The 20,631-nt window shown below is 42.2% G+C and overlaps 4 protein-coding genes across 8 annotated transcripts in view; 2 read left to right on the top strand and 2 right to left on the bottom strand.

Moving 5' to 3' along the window:
- Window positions 1–84: 84 nt before the first annotated feature.
- On the bottom strand, window positions 85–2,788 carry mrpl44 (mitochondrial ribosomal protein L44). Its single transcript, XM_079272427.1, has 4 exons — window positions 2,609–2,788; window positions 1,298–1,766; window positions 976–1,154; window positions 85–757 (listed from the first exon to the last, which is right to left on the bottom strand). The coding sequence occupies exons 1-4, from the start codon at window positions 2,782–2,784 to the stop codon at window positions 583–585; spliced, it is 999 nt and encodes a 332-aa protein (XP_079128553.1). The 5' UTR covers window positions 2,785–2,788; the 3' UTR covers window positions 85–582.
- Window positions 2,789–3,246: 458 nt separating this feature from the next.
- On the top strand, window positions 3,247–5,010 carry dnaaf1 (dynein axonemal assembly factor 1; the record flags this gene model as incomplete). The annotated part of the gene is made up of 2 exons (XM_079271564.1): window positions 3,247–4,015; window positions 4,094–5,010. 2 exons carry the CDS (start codon window positions 3,247–3,249, stop codon window positions 5,008–5,010), a joined length of 1,686 nt encoding a protein of 561 aa, XP_079127690.1.
- Window positions 5,011–5,659: 649 nt separating this feature from the next.
- On the bottom strand, window positions 5,660–10,301 carry mffa (mitochondrial fission factor a). 3 transcript variants are annotated; one of them, XM_079271738.1, is made up of 8 exons: window positions 10,123–10,301; window positions 9,219–9,436; window positions 8,714–8,883; window positions 8,503–8,594; window positions 7,493–7,657; window positions 6,676–6,732; window positions 6,352–6,436; window positions 5,660–6,248 (listed from the first exon to the last, which is right to left on the bottom strand). In XM_079271738.1, exons 2-8 carry the CDS (start codon window positions 9,430–9,432, stop codon window positions 6,117–6,119), a joined length of 915 nt encoding a protein of 304 aa, XP_079127864.1. In that variant the 5' UTR covers window positions 9,433–9,436; window positions 10,123–10,301; the 3' UTR covers window positions 5,660–6,116. The 3 variants fall into 3 exon arrangements, with proteins under 3 accessions (XP_079127864.1, XP_079127865.1, XP_079127866.1); XM_079271739.1 differs by having other exon boundaries at window positions 9,219–9,398; XM_079271740.1 differs by lacking the exon at window positions 7,493–7,657.
- Window positions 10,302–11,430: 1,129 nt separating this feature from the next.
- The window catches only part of egfem1 (EGF-like and EMI domain containing 1), a gene marked incomplete at its 5' end in the record, with an annotated part of 51,439 nt that continues 42,238 nt past the window's right edge, over window positions 11,431–20,631 (top strand). For all 3 annotated transcript variants that reach the window (XM_079272202.1, XM_079272201.1, XM_079272200.1), the window contains 4 exons: window positions 11,431–11,507; window positions 12,905–13,039; window positions 13,288–13,397; window positions 13,601–13,705. In XM_079272202.1, the coding sequence (XP_079128328.1) occupies window positions 11,431–11,507; window positions 12,905–13,039; window positions 13,288–13,397; window positions 13,601–13,705 (427 nt within the window). The remainder of the gene's footprint in view (window positions 11,508–12,904; window positions 13,040–13,287; window positions 13,398–13,600; window positions 13,706–20,631) is intronic.

The following is a 20,631-nucleotide window of genomic DNA, read 5'->3' as shown; positions in this document are numbered from 1 at the left end:
CAAATATCCACCTCTCATAAGAGCACACACAATAACATGGAATAACACTGATGTTCCCAAATATGTGAATGAACAAAGTTATGGTGTACACATAAGTATGACTTTTTATTACAGATGAAAAACATAACATAAACCAAATGGCATTTATACAACCAGATATCAGGGTCATTTTATGCCATGGACTGCTGAATCTATCGGTTATTAGTCAAGGTAAGCTGTGGTCTTGAATGTTATCAAAATGATTTAAAATATATGATACAATTAAAACCTGGATCTTACATCATAGTCACATTATTAACGTGGACAATAAGGTTTATTTTGCTCTCCTTTGCCTGGGGGAACTGATTTTAATATACACAAAAGAAACAATCCTGATAAGTGCACAATTACACTAATATCTAATAAGGTAGATGGCGACCTTATTTACCTTAACTTTCTCCCTACAATCCGTAGCAAGTCTGTAATCCACAAACACAAAGATGTGCTTTATCTCAAATGATCTCTTAAGTAGAATTGTGCTACTTTCCTGTCCAACTGACCCCTGAAATGATTTCCCGCTGCTGTAGAAGTGTTGACACTTCATTAATTGCCGCTGATTGATTGAATTAATGGCTGCTGATGCTGCTGTAGCGGAGAGAAGTCAAGGGGTCTGTGGTTCTCGGCGTAGCCGTAGAGTATCCGGAGGGCCACGCGAGCTGCTTCTTCCTCGGCTGCTACAAGCGTCTCTCCTGGACCCTGAGCCAGAAGCTTCTTGTCGCTGATTTAACACACGCAGACAAATACCAAAAAATAATTATACGATTCATATTATACACAAAACACTCTTAACCTTCATGTGTAATATTGAAGTCACTTGATTTTTAGGACATGTAAGCTCTGACTGCAATCCTTTTACTTTTTTTTTTTTTTTTTTTACAGTAAATCTTCAATTACTGTTTGGGCAATGAATTTGGGCATCCACAGCAGCACACATACCTGTACAAGCCGACAAAGTATAGTGGCAGGACAGTACTGGCTCCAGCAGACCTGATGAGGCGAGGCTCTGGCAGTGGAACACTCCTCTTAGTAAGCTCCTTCACCAACAGTCCCATGGGGTCGACAACCGTCCACATATCAAACAGGTCCTTCCCGATCAGCTGAGTGCCCAGGAAATCCTTTGGGGGGGGGGGGGGGGGGAAGAAACCGAAGAGAAAATATGATACTGCTGTACAAACAGTGTCAAGAGTCTGAAGGACAAATTCTCATCACTTTAAACAGAATATTGAGTCCCCATTACACTCGGCTGCAAGTCTCTTACCCTGAGGAACAATCCGGTTTTCTCTGCTCCACTGCTCTCCGTTAGAGCTCCAATTACTGCCATGAACGTTGAATGAAGCACATCATCGGGAACAGGACAGTCTGCACTCATGGTTAGGTCTTCAATGCCAAGATTTCTTGCTACATCGGTCACGACCGCTGAACTGGCGAGGTGCCTTACGACACTCTCCACCCCGTCTCTCGGCAGGATCGGGAAGCTGGCCCTGCACCAGTCGCTCAGGAAGCTTTTAGTGAAACTCACTCCCCTTTCACTGAGCTGAATATTATCTTTCAGCACGAGAGCGGTAATCTCAGAGTCCACGCCTAACCCCTGTCTCCTCCTTAGCTCCGCCTGCAGGTAACAGGGGTTGATGAAGGCTGTTTTCAGTAGCTCCAGGGAGAAGTTCTCGTGGAGGCGGCTGCTGAACGCCTGGACCTCAGCATGGTAATCCCAGTGAGGCTTCTGAGAGCTGAAAGAAAGGCAAACAAAGATTACTCCGAGTCCAGACTTCCTCTAAAAAGAAAGATTCCCAAAAATGGGTCTTACAACCTTGTTCTTACTTCTGGTGTGTGCTGTTGAGGATATCCGAATAATCCCTATGTATGTATAAGAGCTGACAGACATTATTACTTACTGTACACTAGAATTAATAGTTTTAGTGCTATCAGGAGAAAAGTGTCTGAGGATTACGGCTTAAACTTTTTTGTTTCAAACGGTGATATATGACAAACAGCACCTGTGCAAAGGAACCATGATTGACAGCTTCGCCACTGGGTTCACTTTAAAACTGTGGACATTGTTACTACACGCACATGGCTGAACAAGTCTGCATCGACAATACTAACTGTATTTATATAGCACCTTTAAAAACAGAGTTCACAAAGTGCTTTGACAGACAAAGCAGAAAAAAACAAGGCAATAATAACAGAAAGCTCAGTGAGACAGTTGGATATGTTAAAAATAAACAAATAAATAAATAAAATAATAAAAGATACAAATAATAAATAAATATATATATATATATATACATACATACATATACATACACACACACACACACACACACACACACACACACACACCCCCATCCATATACACATACAGTTACACACATAAAAGCTTCAAGCCCCACCGCAAATCAGGTCCATCCGCAAAATATGTGTAGTGTAATTATACTATCCTATATATCCAGCCTACTCGATTGGCTAAGATGAATGAATACACACGCTGACCAATACAACCATTACATTAATGGCCTTGAGATGCACTCTATTCCACTCTTGTGTTAGCATCGTTCACAGTTAGCCTCACCGTGGCTTCGGTGGTGGAGGTCCTTCAAGCTTTAACTTCTTGGCCATGAGGTACGTGTACGCTTTCATCCACCGCTTCTTCTCTCTAACCTGTGATAATGACACGTTTCTGCAAACACGCTGACAGTGAATTCCTAACGTTAGCACACCACGATTTAGTATGTATCCGGACGCCATGGTGGCTACTGGCAGCAGATGTGCAACAGCTTAAACTGTCCGACTCTCGACACGGAATATTAATACAACATCCGGCCAGCCAGACCGTTCCCATGTAACGGCCGAAGGAGCGTTACTATGGAAACAAACAAACATTTACTAACGTTAGCCAACACAGCGGACTTCCGAGTGGATTTTACGGGACTACACATCTAACAAATTAATAGAAAACAAATACAGAACAGGTATATATTATTTATAATTCTCCTGCCTGTCAATTTGACGACGTCCAGTCCTGAAGTCCAGGAAAAGATGGAAGATAAAGTGGTGACAGCGACTCTAATAGAATGTGGAGATGCCGAAATAACTTCCTCTGTCAAAGATGAAGTGGAGGCCGTGATAAAGGATGGAGCTCAAGAAAATAACAACAAAAAACTGCAAAGCCCACTTCAAGAGGGAAGGGAAAAACAGTCCTGGCCACGAATGACCAAGAAGTTCCTTAAAGACAACTGTAAGCAGAATGAACTTTACTCAACACCTTCCCTGAATGACACACTGTACCTGCATTTCAAAGGTTTCTCCGCCATTGAGAACCTAGAGGAGTACACAGGCCTGAAGTGTCTGTGGCTGGAAAGCAATGGGCTCCAACGCATTGAAAATCTGGATGCCCAGACTGATCTGCGCTGCTTGTTCCTTCAGCAGAACCGCATTTACAAGCTGGAAAACCTCGAACCTCTGAAAAAGCTTGTCACCCTGAATGTCTCCAACAACTACATACACGTCATCGAGAACATCTCCTGCCTCCCCGACTTGAGCACTCTGCAGATCGCCCATAACAAGCTGGAGACTGTGGAAGATGTGGAGCATCTGAGCCAGTGTCTGGCACTCAGTGCGCTGGACATGTCTGACAATCTGTTGAAGTACCCGGAGATCCTGCTGGTACTTGAAGCCATGCCAGAGCTGTGCGTGCTGAATCTAATAGGAAATGAGGTGGTGAGACAAATCCCAAACTACAGGAAGACCATGATTGTGCGTCTCAAGCAGCTCACTTACCTGGACGATCGCCCCGTGTTCCCCAAAGACAGGGCGTGTGCAGAGGCATGGGCAGTGGGAGGGCTGGAAGCTGAGTGGAAAGAGAGGGAGCAATGGGAAACACAAGAGATGAGGAAAATTCAGGACAGCTTGGATGCCATGGCAAAGATTCGGAAGACAGGCCAGGAGACACGGCACCTTCGAGAGCTACAGGAGACAGGTAAACACTTTTACTCCCCTAGTGCACATACAATGTGGATTCTTTTTTAACGGTAGCCTATAATCTGCTATATTTCAGGGGCAACTGAGGCTTCCACCACTCCAGAGACTCCATGTGAGGAAAATGACACCCAGTTTCCGACTTCACCAAAAGGAGAGATGATCCAAGCCGTTGTGACGGACTGCCTGGATGCCCACAAAGAGTTACTGCACAGCCAGTCAACACAGGAACCCAACGGACATCAGCCAAACTGTGACAATCTAGAAGCAGAGCAGCCAGGTGATGGTTTCCAGGAGGATCAGTTCGAGAAGGATGACCAGGAGAAATCACAGGTAAAGCAGCCTGTGACAGAAGAGAAAGAGGTTGTGAATCCAGAGCACTCAGCACAAGAACAAGAAAGTACAGCGGGAAAGATGCTAGAGACAGAAAACACAGAAGATGACAAACAGGTTATTATGAATGAAGCGGTGAGAGAGCAGGCAAACCTGAGCGAGCCCTTTGAAGAGCAACAGCCTCCTCTGCTCAGGGCAGGTCCTCCTGAAGCAGAAGAGGTCGTAGCAGCACATGGTCCCGGACCACTGGTCACAGAGCTGGAGGATGCAGACCAGCTGGAAACCATTCACCTTCCACCACATCGCTCACTGCGTATTGATGACCTGCCTGATCTGGAGGATGTGGACACAGACAACTTCACAGCAATGTTCTCTTCTCAGCAAGTTTACAAACCGACAATCGAGGTCATATCAGGAGGCAGTGGCGAGGATGGTACAATCGGGAATCAGAGCGAGGGCTTCCCAGCCGTTGGTTCAGATAGAAATTCATTGTTTTTAATGAGCGGCTGCAACAAATCAACCGGGGTCTGCAGAAATTCTTCATCATTGGTGTATCCAGAAGATGGGGATACTCTTGAGCCACGTATTTTTGAACCGGCGGGAAAGTTCAAACCAAAGCAAACGTCTTCTCCCGCCCGCTGCCTGATCGAGGAGCTCGAATGATGCTTTCAAGGTTTAGAGCATTTTTGACAAACTGAAGTGCCGAACTATAGTCTCACAGGACACGTGTTCAAATTAAGGGTGTCCAAATGCTGGCAGACAATAGACCGGCTGTGTGAGACCATCAGCAGCCCAATCAGGGCACAGCAATAATTTTAAAATAAATGATATTTAGCCGTTATTGTTTAGTGAAATGTTGTTCATTGTCCAGCAAGTTTATGTTGAAGAATTTCAAAGCCATCTTGTTCATTTGGTTGTTAATTGTAATACTGTGTGAAAACAGAATAAATCTTGAATGTTTTGTTTTATATTTTCATTGAGTGACAATAATATCTTTATACCATATTAGGATAACACAGATGTTAAGGACTAGATTTCAATTTCTTAATCAATTGCATACTCGCTACACCGTGCATCTAAAGATAAAATACATAAACCTACAGTATTAGTTTATGAAAAATGAAACATCAGCATTCAGCAGAAATTATGATAGAAAAGAATATATAACCCGTTAAAATAAAAACAGAAAATTATATCAGCCAAATGAGCGACACAGCCTCTCTTCAAGTAACAGCCAAACTATGCTGATGTTTACATTTCACCTCATGTATAAAAATAAATAAACCAGGGACGACACGTCATATGTATGATTTTAGTAAATTGTATTACATTTCCCAGTTCAAGTCACATATTGTTCTTTCCCCAATAAATATTCAACATGTTGCATCTCCACACTGCAGCTCCATTTCCCCCATTTTGGTAAACTATGCTTTACTTTAAGTCTGGATGATGTCTATTCAAAACTCTGAGTGACACAGACAAATATTTACAACAAGTCATGCTTAGCGTTGCGCAAGAAGGTTTGTAATAAAAAAATAAAAAAATGACAAACGTGAGACAGGATGAAGTAAAGAGTAAAAAAATAAAACTTTACATGTATTAAACCAAACCAAATCAAAACCATAAGCCCCGTGGTCAACCGGCCTTGTACACAAGTTACACAGTCTTCCTCCCACAGGGACTAAGTGCAGCGGTTAGCTAACATTTGACACAGAGTAAGGGAGAGTACGTTCTTCTGTCACGGTGACGGCAGAAACACAGGCCGGCTTTCAACGTCGCAACCACACCCAGGTGTTGACGAGCCAGAAGGCTACAGTGACCGAGTACAGGATCATCTCTCGCTTCGCTCGCTCCTTGTTCTCCTCTTCCAAATGCTGCAGTCTACGGTTCAACTTGATGAGCTAGAGATAAATAATAAAAACAATATGTTTTCTCAGTGACAGAGATTCCGTGACAATTGGCTCTTGCAACAAGATGGAGATAGTGTATTTATTTAGCACTAACCTGACGTCGAAGCGTTGTTGCATCGACCACAGTCATGTCATCAGACCCCGCATCCAGTGTGGCTTCATATGTTGATAGTGCAAGCCTGGAAGAGAGAGAACAGTCTGCCTGAGAATCAATTCAACCACAAGAGAGTGTATTGTTTACATTAAGGGTTTTTACATATATATCGCGAAAGTTTAACAACAGCAACCTAATTTGAATGGATTTTTCTACCAGGGCTTAAGCTTGTTTCTTGACCCGGAAATGAGAATGAAAGGTAGGAATGGATGGAGAGAAAAGGACAAAGGATCCGAATGAAGGTAGAGTGCCAGGTGAAGTTACCTGGAGTCATGCAGGGGGTTGGTACTTGAGGCCGACCCCCCTCGCAGGGATGGTTTGCTATAGAGGTTGGGAAAGACAGGGTTGGGAGAAGGGAAAATAAGAGAGATAGAGCAACATAAACTGATGGCATGCATGCACACACCTTCCATGTCCTTCGCAAAACTACACTGTTTTGAGTTGTCCTAGAAGCCAACAGGCTAATCCTGTCTTAATTGACACTTTCATCATCATTACCTTTCTTCCAAAATCAAATCTAAATTGACAATGGTTGACAAGGCCTAGTACAACTTCAACAAGGGGTTCAACTCCCATCACTACTTCCACCTGACGGTACGTTCAATTCAGCTCCAAACTCTTTACATTTTGATTAATACATGCTGTATTAATATTGTTACTGAATGTTACAAATAGGCATGTAAGGCTTGAATCTACCTGACAAAACACTTCTGACCTTCCAACATAACTAAGGGCCAAAACAACATTTAGGGAAACAACACCCCTTCCTGTATGAACAGGAGAACTCAAAGTTAATGAGACGTTGAGGAAGTCAAAACAACTGAATCGGTCAGTATAGAGTGCTGCAGGGAGGACGTATTTTTGTAGGCCAACTAGGAAGTCAGAATTGCACTGGTTCCCTCGACAAAATGCCAATAGGATTTTTCCATTGGATTAATGGAGGAACCGGAAGTGTAAAAACGCAAACTCATTTCCGGGTTTGAGGACTCATTCCTGCAGCACTCTCTTGCCCTCTCTGACCAAAATATAGTAAGCCAAGTTTTTATTCAGGCAAAAAACGACCGGATGATTGAGAGGTCACCTGCGAGGGTTCTCGTCCAAGACCTCCAGGACCTGCTGGTAGGCCCGACGTGTAGTGGACTGGAGGAAAGATAAAACACCGCTAGCGCTGTACAGGCTGTGTTCTTCTTCAGTCACGGTGAGAGTGGGGCAAGGGTGGACAGTGGCTGGGGGGGACAAGGTCGCACTGCCCAATGCCCACCATTAAGAGCAGTCAATTCAGTGGACAAGGGAAGAACAAGACAACAGAGGAAAGGAAGGAAGGAGGAAGGAGAGGGAGAGGGAGAGAAATAAGGAAAAGAAACTGTCCTCAACTTTACTGACTTTGTAAAAAATTGCAACTGAGTGAAAGTAAGTAAAAGTAATGTTGCAATAATAGCATTTAACCTGCCAACCACTCACACAGTGAGACACGGTGCTTTACTAACATAGAACACACCAAACAGAGACAGAGATGAGAACGAAAGGCACTGAAAAGATAATGATCTCACTCAGGACCACCGTCTTGTTCTGTTGGTGACCTTATCAACAGTACCATGACGTCACATGCATTTAGTGATGGGGATATGAAGTGTTTGGTGGTGGGGGGGGGGCTGGAGCCGATCCCAGCTGACATTGGGCAAAGGCAGGGTACACCCTGGATAGGTCCCCAGACTATCGCAGGGTGCATAGTTTATACACTAAATATTAATATTTTCTACAATGTTCTAGTAATCCTGAAATAATTGAATACTTCAAAAAATTTGGAAATTATCAAATCAAAACTGATGAGTATGTAAATTTTTAAAGTCATGGTGTTAATGGATTAGTTCCAGTGACAAAAACAGCTGCTTTAAGTATTGACGCTGAAGGCGCCGAAGCTCTTGCAGCAGAACGGCTTTCAGCGGCAGTGACAACAGATAACCAGCTACGTCACGAAGACAAAGGGACACAGGAAACATCGACCCAAAAGAAAGATGCAAGTGCATGCATGTAGAAGACAAGATGGAGCTGGTACCAAGCTAATGATGGCTTATCCAGACCAATACTCACGCAGAATCGTTGCGCATCAGCTGACTGCTTTGACGGGCAGCTGCATTCTCACTGGCTGAACGTTCCCGGCGTACTCGTGTTTGGGGCCGCAACTACAAAAAAAAAAAAAAAAAGGACAACTGATTTATTCAGGTTATGGTTTGGTGTACGGGAAGTCTTTGTATTTCATGCAGTGTCCTGGTAAAAGACTATTTATTGCCTCATCGCTCACCACTTCCTCGCTGTCTGGAGCCGCCTGCTGCTCCTCTTCCAGGAAGTCCAGGGGCCGATCACTGAGGGTGAGGACTCTGGGTGGAGTCTTCAGTGATAGTGTTTCTAGTGGTGTTGACTGGATTAGGTCCAGGTCCCTGGGTCTGGGGAACTGGGTGTCATTACCGTCTCCTGATAAAGGAAGGTGCGAGTTAGAGATTGATGCATTTTCTACTTCACTTGATTCAAACAATCTCCTGACATTTGAATGCCGAGGTTGAATAATGACTTCTATCTTCACATGTGTTGTGCCTAAAGACTTTTAGTTTAATTTTAGGTCTTAAATATTTCACATGACAAAGTCCTGAGTCACTGATAGTCCAGCTAGTATCTGTCAACAGTCATATCAAAACCACATAATAGCTATATTACAGTCAACTGACAAGCACCAATCACGGACAGAGTTTAAAAATAATAAGACAAAAAACACAGCCCTACATTGACAGAATGCTTAACAGCATACTGACCTGAAATCACGATTCTCTCTGGGACTTGCATTATGACACTGTGGGGGACCTCCTGAGATCCAAGATTCGGGTCATCGCGGCCGTGAGGAGCCACTTTGAGCATCTCAGGGATGCGCATCCTCTGGCTGATCCCTTCGGTGTAGTCGAGCTCATACTGGATACGGTTCATCTCCGCTATCTCTGCCATGGGGGAAGGGAATGCTGCCCCGTTCATGTCGCTGCAAGGGATGATTTGTTCAGCTACACACAAGCTAATTGTTTGCCCCGAAAAAAAGGTCACAAAGGGAAGACAACATGCCAACAGGAGAGATCCATGTGTTGTTATTGTTTTAGGCCGGTTTAACTCGTCATGCAGCACACCTGCTGGCACATTCCATTAACCTACAGTTACTAGATCACAAGACGAACATCTCTTAAATGATCTCCTCAGATAATATTGGTGCAGCTGATGAGCTGTGGGCAAGATTAAGAGATGGAAATGTTCTCGTGACACTATCATGATAACTTGGTGCCTTCTGACTTTGAACACGGACACAACAGGAGGCTATATGAACCAATTAGACAGCAGTCTTGACTGTATTCAAATAATAGCTTCTACAGCTGCTGCACCCATTAAAGATAACGTTATATAGTTTATTTAACATGAATGCTAACATAATGCTAATATCAACAATAGTGTATACTATTGTCGAATAGTGAAGCTGATACAGTAGCTAGGTATTTGATTAGGCAACCCCTTTAAAACATGAACCAATATTCACAGTAATTAGTAAATTGATAATGTCTAGCTCTAATATTTAAGTAACTGCTGGGAGATCTAAGTTAAGTCAACACAGTTCTGAGGCTAACGTTAGACAACACATTATCGCCATTTCAAGCTAGCGGGGTAGTTTTGGTTTCTTACCGTTTTGTTTGTTGCTACGGCTGTCTAAACTTTCCCAAGAAGAACGTAACGTTACTCATTAAACCTTAAAGGAATCAAACACGTCTAAATATAATCAAATTGGTACAGTTAAGTGCAAGTATTACACATTATATAGCTGTCATGCATCTCCAGTGTTGATACGAGAGAGGCGCCTCCTCTCTTTTTCCGCTGCCTGCCCTCTAAAGAGGAAGTACCAAATCTCAGGCGGAAGTGACGTCGCTACACCAATGGGGGTGCCATTCTCAACAGTTCTTTTACTGTAAATGTGTTTGTATGTATTTCAATTTTTCATCATGCCTCATTTTATATATACTTTTTTATTGTTACTTATACGATACATTTGTTTTTTGTACTTCCTTTTGCTTCGGTGAGACTTGAGTGGTATCAATATATTTAGTCTTAATGTAATCTAATATTTAATGTAGAATGCACATCATTAATTAATTATGCATGTTGAATATGTATTGATTTATACGTATATGCAATAGAACACATTTAAAAATACTAAATGTCCAATCCTGTCCTCGGATCTCTTTTGTCACTGTGGTTGCGCATATTGGAAAACATTAAGGTGATACTTATATTTTCACAACACTGTGATGCCCCTCCCGCTGTCTTTGAGCTGCTTTGGCAAACCTTAGCAGTCAATTGTCTGACATGGGAAGGTCGCCAGCCGACCGTCACACATCCATGCTCTGCTGTCATCGCTGTACCCACTCAATTTGTTGGTTTTATAACCTTAGTTTAATGAATTATGTTTGTTTTTAAGTAAATTGCTTGCTTTGACATGTCACATTATTTGAGCCAGTTTTTCCACAATGCTAAATTCACTCCCATTTTCATAAACATAATCTCTAAATACGACATATTCAGATAACTTCTGGCGAGAATTGTTTTTTCAGATGCAACTTTCACATCATGTATTTGGCATATTTGGGATAGTATAAAAACATGTCTGGGTGTGTTAACGGTGAATGCACAGGTCAATGTCATCAGTTTTTTGTTTTTGGAGGTGGCCCCTCAGTGACTGTGGGTGGTGCGTTTACTTGGAGCCATTCAAAGGCTGCGATTGGCATGCGACAAGTCGTTCCTCTACTTCACCAGTGAACGGGAAACCACGTCTGGATCTCGGGAAATATATATATATATATATATATTTATATAAAAAACATCAGCTTGAGATGTCCTAAGGCGGACTTCCATAAATGCCAGGATGCTCTTCATTTGAAGGACACAGAGGCTGCGCCGATTGAGAACTTCTCTCCGTGTCTGTAACTGGCTGAAACTATGTTCCCAGATATTTTGTGTGTGCTATTATTCAGCACTATGCACATCGCATCATCTTTGGAGTTGCAACTTGGCATGTAAGTGACGCTTTTTGATTCATATAATTTCCAGTTTTTAATTTGACTTGCACTTAACTTGCATTGAACGGTCAGGTGAGTGAGAGTTTTACGCATTATTGCTTTAAAATAAGACGGAAGCAACGTGCTTTTTTCCTTTTATTTAATTTTACAAAGACAGTTCTATACATTGTCCACGTTTTGCAAATTATTTAACTTAATTAATTATTAATATATAATATAATTAATTCTGTTACTTTATAGTTTACTCTCCTCAATGCCCACTAGGCGTCGCTCTTTCAGGTCCCCTATGAGGATGGATATGGTTCTATTCTGCCAAATAACTTCCAATGGGTTGTGATTTTTCTTTGTCGTGCTCTAACAGAGGTTTCCCAATTTAAATAGACTGTGCTAGACATGATTAAAATAATCGTTTTCATTACAGGAGAAACAGAAGACTTTCCTCTAATTAACTTCAGGCTGCTGTGTATTGAAGCCAGATGGTTTGTGAGGAGGACATCTCTTGATAGTTTAGGATACCTGCGCTGACAATGCAGTTGGATGAAGTCTGCTTCTGACAGAGTGCTGTACAGTACAAACCTCTGTGCTGTGTGATGAACTTGCACACATCAGTAGGCTACATGCATTCAGGCACATGAACATGCAAACAATTCTGGAGGAAAAAATTGATTTCCTGTGGAAGTTAATTGGTTGTTTATGGGGTGCTGTTAGGGTCCTGTGGACTGTTCTTTTTTTCCTGGACTTTAAGCACATTGCACCAAACAGGAAGCTGTATAATTGTTTGACAAACAATGCGTCTGTGATGAGCTGACGTCCATGCAACTGAACATGTGTAGAACATGTGGGGGTTCATGTTTGTTGGCACACATACATTATCTCTGCAGCAGGCTCACACCAACATTGGAAGCTTTACAGCCCACCTTTAAACTCAGTCAACTTGTACCCACCTCAAAATATATACTGTATGAAACAATGGAAAATGAAGTAGCCAATACTCACATGCTGCTTTTGAACTTTACAACACTACATCATGTTTTTTTCTTTCTTCAATTATACGTCCAACACAATTTTAATTACATCTATCCACCTCATTGTCGTTTGCATTACACTCAAAGGCATTAAATACATTTTCACAATATTGTGACGCCCCTCCCACTGTTTTGGAGGCTGTTTTGGCAAACCTCAGCAGTCAATTGTTAGACATGGGACGGTTGACAGGCGAGGATCACCTTTTGCTTTTGCACCTTTACCCCCACAGCACATGCTCTGATGTCATTGTTTAACCTTAGTTTAATAAATTATATTTGTTTTAAGTAAATCGCTTGCTTGGACTTGTCACATTACTTGAACCAGTTTGTCAATGCATTCTCTCTTTTTTTTCTTTTTTCCATGCACAGGCCAAATGTTTGTGCTGACCAGGAGATGTCCATGCTGGGGGCCCGTCAGCCTTGTGTCCAGGCCTTTTCCCGCATGGTTAAGGTGTGGAAGCAGGGCTGCACCAACCACAGATGGTGTATGAACTATGAGAGAAGGTGAGAGCAAACATACTTTTTTTTAAACACACAAACACTTTGTTAGTGATCTTTGCTATTCCATGAAGACATCTCACTCATCAGCACAGCTGGAGTGGACTTTTTAGGCTACATACATACTCCGTTACCACTACTAAGTCTTGATGGAGTGTTTTACACATACACATTACTGAATAAATAGTTTAATATAAACATATATTGTAACTTCCAGAAAATCCTGTGACTATAACAGAACTTCTCTTTTTCAGGACAGCTTACTACACAGTGTACCGGCAGGTGTACAGCGCGGATTTGCACACAGTTTATAGGTGCTGCCCTGGCTGGACTCAGGAGGGTGAAGAGATGGGCTGTCTGCATAGTAAGTAAACATTATAAACATGCTGCATGTATCACATAGGGCTAGTTTTGATATTGCTATGAAGCAGTTGTGTATTCATCAATATTATATTCAGTACAGTAATTGAACTGGCTGGCTAAATACTAGGCTGGAATGTAGCTGACCAGGGATCTCCATCATCCATATATGGATACATTGGTGTATGATATGTGGTATATCCGCAGGGGTTTGTGGCGTCAACACATGTTTCAATGGAGGCCAATGTGCAAAGACCGAAGACCGGATATGTCAATGTCCACTGGGCTTCAAAGGGACGCGATGCCAATATGGTGAGTTGATTCCTCCCTGATTAAAAAAGTTGGTCATGTTTATAAACCTTCATACTCCACTCCTGGCATTGCAGCTGTTCATAGTAGTAACAAGCTGAGTGCAGCTTTGTGAGAGAATGAACTGACTTACATCCTTATAGGACAACATGTTGTTAAAGCTTTAATAGGCCCAGTTCAGACCTTATGCTTTCACTTTGCAAAAGCAGAATGAGCCTGTAGTGTTGCCGTGATTGGATGAGGCTGCTCTGTGGGGTCTCTGGACAGTTAAAGGTAGAAGAAGTGCTTTCTGGGAGAAATGGTTTCCTTTGAAGGCTAGAGCCCGGAGTGCTGTGGCTAACCCAGCTGAGCCTCCACTCTATAAAAATGGTATGCTAATGACAGTATATGCGCTTCTGGTTTAGTATGGTTAAAATATGACCCAATGTTTCTTTACTGCATTGGATTTCTCAAATTCGTTTTTTTGTCATTATAAGCAACTTAAATGGATTGTTTTGAGAGTAGGGAAATACACTTATTGACATTCAGGTGGAGAGTTAGATGAAAAGACTGATACGACTCTCATATCTGTACAGTAAATATGAGGCCAAAGCCAGCAGCTGGTTAGCTTATCTTAGCATAAAGACAGGAAACAGGAGGAAACAGCTAGCCTGGCTCCTCCGAACAGCAGCAAAATCCAAAAACCAGCACCTCTAAAGCTAACGAATTAACACTGTATAGCTCAATGACAATTTGCTGTTTTACGAGGGGCTATGTGCCAGACTGTTTCTTGCATGGAAGCAGTAAGTCCTGGAGTCTCCATTAGTTGACTGCCAACTGCTAAGAGGATTTAAAAAATGAGAAAACAAATTACAGGACATTTCTGTGTTGAAGAATTTGAGGACATCAATGAGGACAGAAAAACAATTTGTACATTATTGCCCCATAACCCCAGGCTTCTAAATATGTATCATCTTACCAACTGAACGGCCTTGACCCTCAGAGAGGGAACCTTGTGTCTGTCCTCATTACTTCCAGAAGGTTTCCACAAAAGCCGATGATCCCTCTAGTCTCTGAGCATTATCTCGTCACCGTCGCGTCTGTTCTTTCTACTGTCCAAACCCCTGCGGTCTACGTCAACACGCAAACAGGAGGATGGTTGTTAATGTTTCGGAGGAGTCCCGCTGAGACAGAATGGTGACCAGAGGATATTTGGTTCCAACCCCCCCACATGCTGCCAAACACCCACCCACTGGAGAGGGTCTCCTGTTTGATTCTTTCTCCTTCCTATTGAAGAAAGGACCTGGCTGCCAGGGGCGTGAAGCAGTTCTTCCTCTTTCACAGGAACGTGTTGTTGTTTGTCAAAGGCAGCTCTCCATTGCGTTTGTTTTGACATGGGCTCTTTGGTTTTCACACATTGGAGTGGCAAATAGGGAACAGATTGGGATATTTGATCCAATCAGAACTCCTCTAGGTTCTCTTCCTTCTCTACACATCCCGTGCTTCGAAGTCATACCGCTCTTCTCTTTTTGTGAAACGTTTTTCCTCATCACATCTCTCGAGACAGATTTATCCTCACTCTGCCAGAATCATGATACAAGGAGCCAAGCTCCTGTGTTCAGCTTGGGTCCTTCACTGAACCTCTGCTTTATGCAGAGACGTGCACTAATAATCCTGTGTTGCACGCTTAGGGCTTGAGTGTTCAGTGTTAAGGTATTTTTGCTGTATGTTCTCATCATGAATAATATATATATAAAAGGGCCATTTCCAAAAACCTTGATTTACTCCTCGATGGACAAAATGACCAGCAGGATCTGCAGTGAGTACTGTGGATATAGCCACATTCCAGCTTAACATAATTACCAAGATAAACTGCAACCAGGGTTTCACCAGGGAATCCTTTTCATTATTAGATCTGCGTTGTGAGCTTTAACATTCCACAGTGACAGACTTATTACTGTCCTCTCTGTGATTCATGCACGATAGAGAAGAAGCAGATCCAGTAGAGAGGCAGGAATGTTGACCTCTATATTTGTCCTAAAGAAAACTGGACTTGATGTTTGATCATGAAGATGATTCTCAAGGCTTCATCAGATGTATTATGGTGTTTCCTGCATTTGCTTATCCTTTCCTTCTGCATGCAAAGCCTGTTGAGCGTGCAAGAGCATCTCTGTCTGTCTCTCTGTCTGTCGTCTGCTTTGCCTGGTGGATTTTCGGAATGTGAAGGATGCTGCTCATAGTGACAATTCCGCAGAGAATTTGCAGTGGACTCATCGTTGCGTCTTTCAGCTCACTGGCTTCGTTCATTCCCAAAGCTCCCATCAACCCTGGTTTCTATTCTCAGCAGGCAAATAAAAGCTCTACAACCTGCTGTAGACTACCCAGCATATTAACTTAAAAGGTGATTGATAACATATCAATGTTTGACTAACAGCTGATGTCCGATGCCACCATGTGGCCAAAAACTCATTTACTACAAGGAATGTGTTTCTTTCTGAGGCGGATGTGACATGATGCTTGGCCTAAACTGCAATTAAGGACATGAAATGCGTTTGTTACTGAGAACATAATGTTGTTTCGGATCACTGTGTGGCAGATGATCACTCACTGTCACTATCAACACTTATGGGGCTTCAGATGCCAGACAAATCATAAATAAGGATGAAGGATGACAGGGGGTTGCTGCAGATTCAAAATACCAACCTCACCCTCTCAGCGCAATTTACTCCAGCTTGACTTCAGTAGAAGGAGAGTGTACACCGAGAGATGTGTTGAAGAAAAGTCTGGTTCTGGTAATATTTCAAGCGGCAATCTGTGCACTGCTCGCCCTCCCTTCTTTTCAGCACTCACTGTCGATTGGCTTCTTGAACGTTGCTCTCTTTGGTATCGCTGCCAAATTGTGGTGGTAGAGCCCATTGTGTGTTGTGGGGGCCGACCGTCCACCTGCTTCCAATCTCTGATATGAGACAGAAGGCACCCACTATGGAAATGGATGTGAGCCGCTGACACCAAGGCCATGGTGTTGACACTGCAAGGTAATAAACAGTCCAAGCATGTGCCGAGACACTGGAGCCTGCTCTGTAATCGTTTAATTTACTCCTGCTTGTGAATGCCACTCTGTCTCACTCTATTAAGACTTGGATTAGTCTTTGCTTTGGTTAAATGGATCAATAGGTCTGCATGAAATTAAGAGAGCGCAGGCACATAACAGTGTGAAGACAGAAACCATCTGGTGCTCACTAAAAAAAAAAGCCTGGCTGTTTTCAGAGTACTTTATAGTACAATGATTGTGGACATTTCCTAAGACTGGATCCTGTTGTACTGGAGGTTTTAGCTACATAATGAGAGACGACTAAGAACGTAGGCAGATATTGGGGGAAAGTAGAAGTATTAGATACTAGAAGTACTACATAATTCTAATACTATTTTGACTTTTGGGGAAATATGTGGAACAACAAGACTTTACCTTTCTCTTTTGAACATGCACACACACACACATGCACACACACACACACACACACACACACACACACACATCCAACGTTAAAACAGAATTTAGTGTTTTAGAAATTATCTTTAGCAATCCAAATTCTATGGACAGTGTTATCACCAAGTGTTCACTCTGGAGAAAGCTTTACAGGTGAAATATAAATCACATTTTCTCACATGGAAATCGTCTTTCTTCATATGAACTCGAGCGTTTAATCCCCAGGACCGTGGGCTGTCTCCCATGCACGCTTGGTTTCCTTCCCGATTAGATGAAACACACCTGTCTTTATGTATGTCCATATATGTAAACCTCTGCACACATATACGTGTAGGAAGTTGTGCTTATTTGTGTGCCAATGTGATAGAGTTGCAGAGAGTAGCATTCATTGGTTGCTCCTCGCATTTGCAGTAGGGCAGGTCTGGAATCTTTGGGGAGAATATGTTTGCTTCTTTTGGATCAATTATTGAACGTATGTCCTTCTTGAAAGTTGCCTGCATTAAACTCAACATGTAATGCTTTTAATACAACAGCAGCCATCTGTGACCGTATCACAGTTCATAGTAAGATGTGGAAAGGACTCAGGGGTGGCCACATGGAGAGTGAGGGGCTCCTTGCTAGCGGTTAGAGGTGGCGAGAAGGAGGTGATTAAAACACATGGGGAAAAAGATGCTGACTCACAGCTCTACATTTTAAATCCTCGGGGGATTCCTGCTCATGTTCCTTTGTGTTATGTTTGTGTTCCTGTGAAGAATAACATGCTCTAAACATTGCAAACAGCTCTGTTACACTACAACATCTCCCTCGTTTTGAAGCTGGGGGGGTAAAATACTTGATGAACAGCATTTTCCAGTTGTACGCTTTTGTTTCTAGTTTAAAAGTAATCACATTTGGGTTGGGTATGGCTCAAACATATTTGCACTTTGGTAAAACTATGGAAAAAAAACCATCTAGTAATGTCCTCCTATATGAATTCTCAGCCAGTGTTTGATCCCATCTATTCCGCTGCTTTCACACACCTGCAGTAACATCATACATCCCTGCATGTGACTCTATTGGAGAGAGGGAAAATCTGCCCTGTATTCATTTCACTGCTGTGGTTGCTCCTGCACTGAGCCTGTGAAAGAATTCAAAAATGGAAAGAAACCATATTTTCTTTCATTTTTCTTCCTTTCTGGAAGTAATTAAACTCAAAGACGCAGTCAAGAATTATTTTTTACAGCACACAAAATGAATACATCTAGAGATCCATTTTGCTGCCAAATAAGGTATAAAAAACAGGATAGGAAAGATGATGTCTCTGTAACTCCTGTGGTTGTTCTCACAACTTCAGGGAACAATGATGTCTTTTACAGGTCTGGAATGATCCTTCCACCGTAAGTTAACGAACATACCATGCATAGAGTTTATCCCCTCTTCCAGTCTTTCCATTCAGTTAGTTCCACTGCAAAGGTCCAGGTCTATTATAAGCATTTTTTGATTCGTGAGTAAGATGAGCCAATTCAACATCTATTTTCCTCACTATTTCTCTGGCTGTTAGACAAAAGGGCACATTTATGGGATTGTTATTGTTCCTGGCTAAATCATTGTCAGCAAATGAGGTGAGGATATAATCTTGTTTGCAATAACATGTATGCACCAAACTCTCTTGGTCTTAACACTGTTTAATCCTAGACGCTGGACACTAATCTAACAGCAGTTAAGAGAATAAATGTTAAACATTTTGTCAAAAGTGTGCAGCAGATTGTGTTTTGAATTAAATTATGATGGGGACCATATATGATGGCAGGCCTTATTGTTAGTTTTGGTCTCTTTTCAAAGATTTCTTTAACTAAAATGTAGTTGCTAAGATGCACTGAAGCTTTTGATGTGTGCATGTCATGATGATCTTTATTTGCATCATGAACTGCAGCACAGACCTCATGATGACCTCTGACAGGTCTTTGCTTTGGCCAGCAGCTCTCCTGTTCTGTTTATTAGAGGTTACTGAAAAGGTTCACTGAAAACTATATGAACACTGTAAGCCGTCAGAGAGGAACAGATCCCTTTAAAGTTGGCTGGACTGGTGTAATATGAACTTAATCATAGAATAATCAGCACTTTTTTCCTCAGACATTTTCTTTGGACATCCAGAACTGTACATGAGCAAATACATTGTGAAGAAATTACTCAAGGCAATCGTTTATGGTAATAATCAGCTGTTGAAAAGCTGCTGCAGCTTCTGGCAGAATATATCAAATCTACCAGTAATGGGGACTGAACCACTCGAGCCTATATTTGAGTGTTTGTTAGAAAACGGACATGGAAAAATAAAGAGTATTTTAAGGTCCACCGAGGATTGTTTTGAGGACCATTTGCTATGCTGAAAGGTAGACAGATTTTTCAGCACAAACTTTTCCTCTGGAAGGCCAGGTGGCTTATTGTTCCAACCAAGAAGAAAGGAGGACATTTTTCCACATGCAATGTCAGCCACAGCTGTTCCACTTTAAGTATCATTGTTCTTTTCATTATGAACAAGAAGCTGAACTCTATCGTTTTGTGATCAACAGTGTATCCACCACACAGTCAGGCTGAGGATGTCCAGGATACAGGATGTGTCATATATTAGTGGACAACAAAGCAGTTGAACAGTAACATTTCGTGGGACTCTTCCTTGAGATAAACATAGGTCTGTCTGAAAAACAACAACATGCGACCAAGATGGCAGGATTCACTTGTCATTTGCTGCGTTCTTTAAGCCCCGTGTACCTCACCTTCCTGATTTCATTCCTCAAGTCTGCCATTAACTGTGTGGATGTAGGAATCATCTGCCAAGACACAGGCTTGGAGTTTGCATGGCTGACAGGAGGACAGACTGGGCAATGCAAGTGCTACATGCTTAGAACAGCTATCAGAGGAAGAAGCTCATTAAAGCCCTAATGGCTGCCATATGTCAGCGAAGTTCTCATACCCTAAACAAGCACACCCTCATCTCTCCAAATGCATCAAGGCGCCATTGTTTACCAGGTTAATGCTGAGCAGGTTAGAGCTAATGGTCTGTGTGATTGACCATGTGCTCCCAAAGCTCGCTGTGAGATTCCTACAGCAGCAGTGGAGGAAGCTCAGATTAAAGGATCTTACTTTCATTTGTCTTTGCCCGTGTAGTGTTTAGGAAACAAGGGAGGTCACTGGTAGGGATCGATCTTCCTCACTAAAATGCACTGATAATGACATTTGAACAAGATAGATCAAGAAAATCGAAACTTCTTTTGACTTTCATCATGTCAGTACAACCATGGACCCATAGTGTAGCTGATTGGACACAGAAAAAGGGAGTGAATATGATTACTTTTCAACATGAGCTTTTTGGAGTTTCTTTTTTGTCAGTGTTTGCTCTTTTTGGAATATAATGCATTTCCTCTTTTTTGTTTTGTAGAAGGCTTTCATTTTGGGGTGAATTATTGCTTTAGCAGGCACCTTCAGT

This window comes from Melanostigma gelatinosum, assembly GCF_949748355.1.
Source record: "Melanostigma gelatinosum genome assembly, chromosome: 7".
In the NCBI taxonomy this organism is placed as follows: Eukaryota; Metazoa; Chordata; class Actinopteri; order Perciformes; family Zoarcidae; genus Melanostigma; species Melanostigma gelatinosum.
This window is presented reverse-complemented; position numbering and strand designations above follow the sequence as displayed.